The 9,027-nt window shown below is 43.1% G+C and overlaps 1 protein-coding gene across 2 annotated transcripts; it reads left to right on the forward strand.

Moving 5' to 3' along the window:
* Nucleotides 1-269: 269 nt before the first annotated feature.
* Nucleotides 270-7,874, forward strand: si:ch73-233f7.1 (uncharacterized protein LOC100537710 homolog). Of its 2 annotated transcripts, XM_056238148.1 has the most exons (5): nucleotides 270-2,652; nucleotides 2,746-2,859; nucleotides 4,998-5,056; nucleotides 5,444-5,562; nucleotides 7,447-7,874. In XM_056238148.1, exons 1-5 carry the CDS (start codon nucleotides 340-342, stop codon nucleotides 7,794-7,796), a joined length of 2,955 nt encoding a protein of 984 aa, XP_056094123.1. In that variant the 5' UTR covers nucleotides 270-339; the 3' UTR covers nucleotides 7,797-7,874. The 2 variants fall into 2 exon arrangements, with proteins under 2 accessions (XP_056094123.1, XP_056094122.1); XM_056238147.1 differs by having other exon boundaries at nucleotides 270-2,859; nucleotides 7,447-7,873.
* Nucleotides 7,875-9,027: the final 1,153 nt, after the last annotated feature.

Here is a 9,027-nt window from a genome sequence, read left to right on the forward strand (position 1 = left end):
CCAGCACCACACACACACACACACACACACACACCACCTCCCTCTCTCGTCTCACACACTCCTCAAAGCGTCTAACACGCTGGAAAATCAAAGCGCTCGCCTCTCCTACTCACACACTGCCTGCGCTGCGCGCAAAGCGCACAAGCCAAGAGACTCCAAGTTTGCTGCGAATTTCCTTTCTCTTTTACATCGACTTATGCACTTTTTTTATTTTTATTTATTTTTATTCCACTTTAGAAAATAAAGTGCATATTGTGTACAGAAAAACTGTTTGAGTCTTTCACAGCTGAACATGAATCCTCTCTGTGAACGCAGTTGAGAATATCTGATTTTAGGAAGATGGACCGGAGGCTTCCGAGGAGGCGATGGACGTTGGCAGGGCAGGTTGTTTGTCTGTTCTTGTGTGCGTGCGCACTGGACCGGGTTTTGGCGCAGATTCGCTATTCAATTCCCGAGGAGTTGGAGCACGGGGCTTTCGTTGGAAATATAGCAGAGGACTTGGGTTTGGACGTGGCCAAATTGTCTTCCCGGAGATTCCGGATTGTTTCTGGGGCAAGAAAACAATATTTAGAGGTGAATTTGGAGAACGGGATTTTGTTTGTGAATGAGAAGATTGACAGAGAGGAGCTCTGTGAACAAAGTCCCGTTTGTTTCTTGCACTTGCAGGTGGTTATTGAGAACCCGTTGGAACTGTACAGGGTAGAGGTGGAGATCTTGGATGTGAATGATAACGCTCCCAGTTTTCCGTGGAGCGAGTTTAATCTGGAGATCACGGAGTCTGCTGCGCCTGGCTCCCGGTTCCCTCTCGAGAGCGCGCAGGATCTTGACGTGGGCTCAAACTCTCTCCGCTCGTACTTACTGAGCGCCAATCAACACTTCCTGCTGGACATTCAGACCCGTAACGATGGCAGCAAGTTCGCCGAACTCGTTCTGCAGTCTCCATTGGACCGGGAGCAGCAGAAGACGCACGAGATGGTGCTCACGGCCGTGGACGGTGGTTCCCCGTTGCGCTCTGGCACGGCTCAGATCATGGTAACTGTGCTGGACGCGAATGACAACGTACCCGTGTTCGACCGCTCCGTATACCGGGTCAGCTTGGTGGAGAACGCACCGAGGGGGACGCTTGTGCTCAAACTGAACGCCACGGACCTGGACGAAGGCGCAAACGGCGATATCACCTATTCGTTCAGTGGGCACGCGCCTCTGAAGGTGCGGGAGTTGTTTAGCGTGGACTCTCACTCGGGTGAGATTCGGGTGAAGGGAATCGTGGACTATGAGAGGGCCAGCGTGTACGAGCTCTACGTGCAGGCGAAAGACAAGGGTCCCTCCGCCGTGGCCGTGCACTGTAAAGTGCTGGTTGATATTCTGGACGTGAACGACAATGCGCCTGAGGTCATATTAACCTCTGTGTCAACACCTGTTCAGGAGGACGCGCCGCCGGGCACAGTGATAGCTGTGATCAGCGTAATGGACCGCGACTCCGGAGAGAACGGAGCTGTGGATTGCCAGATCCCCGGAAATGTGCCGTTCCAGCTGCACTCCTCTTTTAAAAACTATTACACACTTGTGACTAGCGAGTTTCTCGACAGAGAGTCTGTCTCGGAGTATAACATCACCCTCACGGCTCGCGATCTGGGCTCGCCGCCGCTGTCCACCAGAAAGACGATTCTGGTTCAAGTGTCTGACATTAACGACAACCCGCCGCGCTTCATTCAGCCCTCATACACTGTGTATGTGACCGAAAATAACGCCCCGGGCGCTTCCATTTGCTCGGTGACCGCATTCGATCCGGACTCTAATCAGAACGCGTATTTGTCCTACTCCATCCTGGAGGGTCAAATTCAGGGCATGCCCGTGTCAACTTATGTCTCCATCAATTCCGATAACGGCAACATCTACGCGCTGCGCTCTTTCGATTACGAGCAGCTCCGGAACTTTCAGATCCGCGTGCAGGCGCAGGACGCCGGTTTCCCGCCGCTCAGCAGCAACGTGACCGTCAATGTTTTTGTTCTGGATCAGAACGACAACGCACCGGTCATCCTGTCACCACTGCCGAGAAACGGCACCGTGGCCACTGAGATGGTGCCCAGATCGGTGGATGCTGGATACCTTGTGGCTAAAATCACGGCACTCGACGCGGACGCGGGGCAAAACTCTCGCCTGTCATATCAGGTGCTGCAGGCGACAGATCCCGGGCTGTTCAGCGTGGCTCTGTACACCGGGGAGATCCGGACGATCCGCCGCTTCGTGGACAAAGATGCCATTAGGCAAAGACTCGTCATACTCGTCAAGGACAACGGGCAGCCGCCGCTCTCGGCCACCGTGACCATCATTCTCTCGGTGGTGGACAGCGTGCCGGAGTCGCTGTCAGATTTCGGTGACCTCTCGCTCAGCCCTCAGCCCCCGTCTAACCTCGCGCTCTATTTAATCGTGTCACTGAGCACCGTCTCGCTCATCTTCCTCGTGGCCATCATCGTTTTGGCGGCCGTGAAATGCTATAAGGACCACGACTCCCTCGGCGGCTACGCGCTGTCCTCGCTCGGTGCCGCGTGCTGCAGCTTCGAACCGGAGCCGCCCGCCGAGGTGTTCAAAAAGTCCAATCTCAACCTGCAGATCTCCACCGGCGCCAAAGTGCCCACGAACTGCGTGGAGGTAAACAGCAATCCTGGAAATCTCTCTCAAGCGTACTGTTACAAAGTGTGTTTAACGCCCGAATCTGCAAAGAGCGACTTTATGTTTCTCAAGCCTTGCAGTCCCGGCACACCGAGAAATAACGCGGCGAGAGGAGCGGATAACCTGGCGCTGAGCTCACAGAGCCGCTGCTCATCCGTGAACAACGGGGCGACTACACCGAACGAGGTAAAACTACCCTCTCTCTCTATATATATTTAACATCCACATGTTCATTGAGATGTCAGTTGTTGAGTCACTTTCGTGAAGGGCATCATTTGTGCACAGAAGTGTAAATTATGTATTTGTGAACGAGATTAATTGGCTATCGATTATCTATAAATACACAGAAGAAAAAACTGGAGGGCAATAAATATTTAATAGCTCTAAAGTCAATCAATGACCTTGATTGACAGTGAACGAGCGTTTCTAGACAGCAGCATCTTCTAGTGAAATCGAGGACAATGCACGTCTTTTAGCACTCTCTCCAGTTCTTCCTTTGTTTGTGATCTCTCTCTCTCTCTCTCTCTCTCTCTCTCTCTCTCTCTCTCTCTCTCTCTCTCTCTCTCTCTCTCTCTCTCTCTCTCTCTCTCTCTCTCTCTCTCTCTCTCTCTCTCTCTCTCTCTCTGTATATATATATATATATATACATTTCTAAAAGAGAGAGGCCTATGTACAAATCTTTTAAAAATGTCGTGTAACGACTTTTAGAAATGTACACAAAAAGAGCATTATTCTTTTTATTATTTATTTGAATGCGGTCAGCTATACTTGTTCTAAATCTTGTCTACTATATGTCAAGGGCGCGCGCGCGCACACACACACACACACACACACACACACACACACACACACACACACACACACACACACACACACACACACACACACACACACACACACACACACACACACACACACACACACACACACTACAAGCTAATTATCCAGTACACAATGGCACACGGACGCGGACTGGTTTCTTCCATAATGGGGCTGGGAAATGAAAGCATTAGGGAGCGAGCAGGAGCCGATGGAGACGTGTCGCGCCTGTAGATTCTGCCACTTTGCCCTCATAGAATGAGTACCAAAAAGTGTGTTCTGTTAATATCCACTAGGTGGAATCGTCAGGCTGTAAAACGTAAACGTGCTCACCTCAGTTATTATTCAATTGTCAGGGTGACCTGTTGGAGAGACAGGTGCCACCTTGCCTTGGGTCAGTGAAGTTCATATAGCTTGTGAAGAACAAAACTCGTCCATTGAGAGAATTACAATCTATGGTGTCCATGGAATCTGTGGACTTAAGGTCTCAAATAGAATAGGCTATTCATGAAAGCATCTTTTATATGGTATTACTGGGCAGGTCACTGGCCAACACATTTAGGACAAATTCTGCCCTTGAGGGTATAAAAAGAAAAGCTCAAACAGATTGTGTTCACTCAGAGCTATTGGGCAGATCTTAATTCATCTGGGAATATATTAAAGCTGAAAAATCCTTATAAATTCACCAGAGCTGCAGCGGAAAATGCAAACGCACGGGAGTTTCTAAAATAAAACAAGAAATTAAATTAAATTGAATTCGTCGGACAGTTAAATGCGTTTTCGAAATTAATTTCCTGCCCGCTGCGGTTTCCTTTGAAGATTAAAATCGTATGTCGGTGCTCTAATTATCCACGGAAGGTATTTTGAAGAACCGTTCTAATAATAAGCTTACATGGCGCTCTCCTTATGAAAGTCTCTAAGCGAATTAATAGAGCGTGGAATCCATACTTTCTTTCTCTCTCTCTCTCTCTCTCTCTCTCTCTCTCTCTCTCTCTCTCTCTCTCTCTCTCTCTCTCTCTCTCTCTCTCTCTCTCTCTCTCTCTCTCTCTCTGACATGGAATAAATAACACCCCCATTCTCCTCCTCTTCCTCCTCCTCCTCCTCTTCCTCCTCCTCTTCCTCCACCCCCGCCGCGTCTCTGAGGATGAAAGAAGACCGATACACTACAGTCATTGCTCAAGGCACCACAGTTCTGAAAGAAATGACGTGCAAGTCACACTTTTGGCCACAAGGAGGCATTAAAAATCCCTTTCAAGCTTGAGGAATATCTTTAACAGTGCCTGCTGAACATCTGTAGCAATTATATACACTGAACAAAAAATAGGTGTAGAAACTATTTTCACTCAGAGAGAAAGACTGAAATAGTATTTTCTTGTAAAATATCAATAATCTTTGTGTTATTTACAAATTCGATTTTTATAGGGTTACGGAACTATGGTGGACCGGTTCATCATATATATGTAATCATTCATTATTCTCAGATATGATTGTTCTGTGTGTTGCAGCTGAAACAAGCAAACACTGACTGGGCCCTCACCAAAAATCAAACCTCCTCTCTGAAAAGGTAAAACTCACGTTTTCTTGTTTCTAAATGGGGATACACCATAGACTTCTATTGATTTTTATATAAAGTTAATAAAAGCAAATCATAATACAAACTGTTCTACTTCAGACTAACCCTAAGTGTTCCTATAGCTCAAACAATTTAGCAATGCATAAATGTAAACAAGCAGTCAAACCCTCAAAAAATAACTCTTTTGCATTTTAGAAAATAAAACATGTATTAAAACATGTTTTTTTCTTGTTGAAGACATAATTCAGAATTTTTTCATTCAGAGAGTGCAAGCAGACACTATTATTTTATGCATGGATTTGTTTACTACATGTTCAGGAGTATCACAATATCTCATTACATCTCCGTTTGGCCTGATTTCTCTTCATGTGTTTGCAGTTGTAACTCTGTGAACATGGATGGCACTCTGATGCGTAAAGCCATGCAGGCCGAACCAGAGAATTATGTGGGTCAAATGGCTGCCGGACAGTACTGGACCTGGGGAACACGCTCCAAAGGTACAGCTATACTGTATACGTTACATTATCTGATCCTGTGTATAGTCATTTATGCATTTAGTAGTCAATATGAAACAGTTAGTGAGTCAAAACCACAGGAGACATTACTACCATTTTCACTATGTGATCCATGAATCAGATTCAAGTTCCAAACTTTGAATCTGTTTTATTTCTGTGCATTAGTGAGGAATATATTATTCAGGGATTTCTGAGTTTAAGACACTTGCATGTTTTTTTTGTTTGTTTTTTAAACAGGAATGAAATGATCTGACATTAAAAATAGGATATTCAATGTGTAAATAGGGCAGGAACTACTTATGGTATTGCTTTCATGAAAGCCAGTGAATTAGGTAAAACAGCACTTTGCATGTCATTGGGCTCTGGTGTAGATGTTTGGGAATCTCTAGTTTCTAAATCTCTAATTTACACTACAGCATTTTAAAAAAAGTCAGTAAGTGGGTAAGTTTACAAACAGTGAGTTTGTAAAATATTATTACAATTTAAAATAGCTAGTTTTGTATTATTTAAATCCATGCAAAGCTGGATTTTCAGCATCATTTCTTCAATCTTCAGTGTCACGTGATTACAAATCATTCCAATATGTTGATTTGCTGCTTAATTATCACCAATTACTATTGGTTCTCAATTATTAATAATAGTTTCTATTATTATCAATGTTTTTTTTATTAATATTTTTTTTCAGGATTCTTTGATGAATAGAAAGTTCAAAAAAACAGCATTTATTTGAAATAGAAATCTTTTGTAACATTTACTGATCAATTTAATGCATAGTTGCTGAATAAAAGTGTTAATTTCTTACCCCAAACTTTTGAATGGTAGTGTATCCCATTTTTCACAAAAATATGAAGCAATGTTTATAATAAGAAGAAATGTTTCTTGAGCAGCAAATCCTCATATTAGAATGATTTCTGAAGGATCATGTGACACTGAAGACTGGAGTAATGATGCTGAAAATCCAGCTTTGATCACAGGAATAAATTACATTTGACAATATACTACGATAGAAAACAGTTTAAATTGTAATAATATTTCACAATATTCCTGTTTTTACTGTATTTTTTTAAATCAAATTAAAAAACTTTTGCAGCCTTGCAGGCTACTTAAGTAATATCAATTAGCTGTATGTACTTACATACAGGTTTAGGGTTAGTTGCATGTAATTATGCAAAATATAAAATATAATAAAAAAGTGGATGCTGCACACTGGTGGTGGTTGAGGGGTATGATTGAAATGCGTTTCGGGTGTAACAGTAGTAATGCGCTATATAAATGCCTTATTCGTTTATTCATTCATTTATAATTCATTTATAATTTTTAATAGGCAGTATGCAGTATAAACTGTGCAGTATCGAGCCAGCATTAATTAGTAAACCATTCAAAGTAGTCTTAACCAACTGTGATATCCTTGAGTTTTTATTGTAATTCGACACATTCTTACCCTATTGTATTAAAATAAGAAAATAACTAGATTCTAAAATGATGACTGGACATGCAACATAATGAGGACATGTATTGTAGCGTACTGGTTAAAATATTTATTGTTATACAGTTTTTGCACTAGGCCTATATTGTTGCAAAACTATATTGTTACTGTGTATAGTTTTTTATTAACATTAAAAAAATTTGCTACACATTTTGTTATATTGCATATGTAAAATATGTATTGCATACTGCATGCAGTTTCACATACTGTTTTCAAAGATATGCATGCTAGTATCCCCGCCTCTCTCTCGCTTATGCAAACTTTAAGTTTGCAAACTGCAAACTTATGCAGCCTTGGTGAGCAGAAGAGACCTCTTTCAAAAACAGTACTCCAAACGTTTGACCGGCAATGTAAGTAGTGTTTCTTTTTTAACCATCCAGAGTACCGGATGCATTCTCCAGCAGGTGGGGTTTCTCAGAGGGCATGGACGCCTCACTACACCCCCCCACACAACCCCCCCCATCACCAGCAGCACCAGCAGCAGCAGCAGCAGCCCGCGGCACAGACCCACACGCACCCGCACCCTCCGCCGGACTACCAGCACAACGTCTACATCCCCGGGACACCCTCCGGCTTCTGCACCCTGAGGCCCGTCTACCGCAGCGAGCTCGACCTCCACAACTCATTCTCCACCTTCGGCAAGAAACGCAGGTTCATCTCTCCCAGCAGCTATGACCCGTGTGACGACACGGGGGCGGATGTCATCAACAATGACTTATACAACGAATAAAACAAGAAAAAGGACAAAAAGAGTGACTTATTATTACCAAAGCATATAGCACTCATCATGTAGTCTCCGCCTCAGATGGCTCGCCACAGTCCACTCAATGACCATCTGATGCATACTGCACATGCAATGCAAATCCCATCCATCGGGGTGTACAGGTTTGCGTTAGCCGACCTGGGAACAAAATTGTTTTTAAATGATACCAGGTGGGTATTACGATCTCTGGATTTGCCATTTCACATCTTTGAAAGCTGTTTAGAGGTATTCAGAAGTGGAACTGTATAGTTCACTTTGTTTTCTGTCTGTGAAGTTTTTAAAATACCTCCCTCCTAGTTTCTTCTGGTTTCCATTTGCAGAGATGTATAGTGCAACAGTGCTGCCCACCTTTTCAGTGGCGTTGGTTCCAGAAGTATTTTTCCCATATAAGATCTTAAAGAAAAAAACAGTCACAATCATAACCTCACAAACTTTGATTTGAAGAGAAAGAACTACAATCCCTTGAAGCATTACGGATGCCATCATTGAATTAAATGATTTGAATAGTAAAACTATTATATATAAACTTTTATAGTAGTTTGAGAGCATATAGAGATTGACTTTGTTATGCAATTTGCTATATGCTTAATGAGATTGGGCAGTTGTTTTTCTGTGATTTGCTTGTTGCGATTTTCTGATTGGTGGAGATTCATGGGTAATGTAGTTTTTCACCAGGACTTCTGCTGTTGAACACAATCATTTCAAAAATAAGTCAAAATAATGTTATGATGGCTATACAAAAACATACCATTGATTTACAACCTAGTCGCTCACAGTAGGTCTGTCTTTAAAGGTTTATAAGTTATCATTAAAAATAAGTTCCCCTATAGGGAAAATGAATGGTATTTTTACTTCCAGAACCCGACTGTTACACTCTATTTCAGATTAGCTCACCCCTAAATGGAACGTAAAAATAAAAAACAGAGGTCAGTTGCTTTAGATGTGGCCAGTTTCTTCCTGTCTAAGTCAGACTGCTTGTCATGTGACAGGCAGGGAACCAAATATCTATGATGTCACTGTGACGCTATGATGGTTCTGTGTGTCACCTCTGTACTCACACTCACTTTAAGGTGCACTTTTCACTCACATTGTGTGTGTTAGTGGTACATCATATTACTGGAAGAACGTTTGTTCATAACTTGCCAGAACGTTAGCCAAAGTTCTGAGAACGTTCTCTGGATAGGGCATATGTCCTGTC

This window comes from Rhinichthys klamathensis, unplaced genomic scaffold, assembly GCF_029890125.1.
Source record: "Rhinichthys klamathensis goyatoka isolate OS25496 unplaced genomic scaffold, OSU_Roscu_1.1 h1tg000509l_1, whole genome shotgun sequence".
In the NCBI taxonomy this organism is placed as follows: domain Eukaryota; kingdom Metazoa; phylum Chordata; class Actinopteri; order Cypriniformes; family Leuciscidae; genus Rhinichthys; species Rhinichthys klamathensis.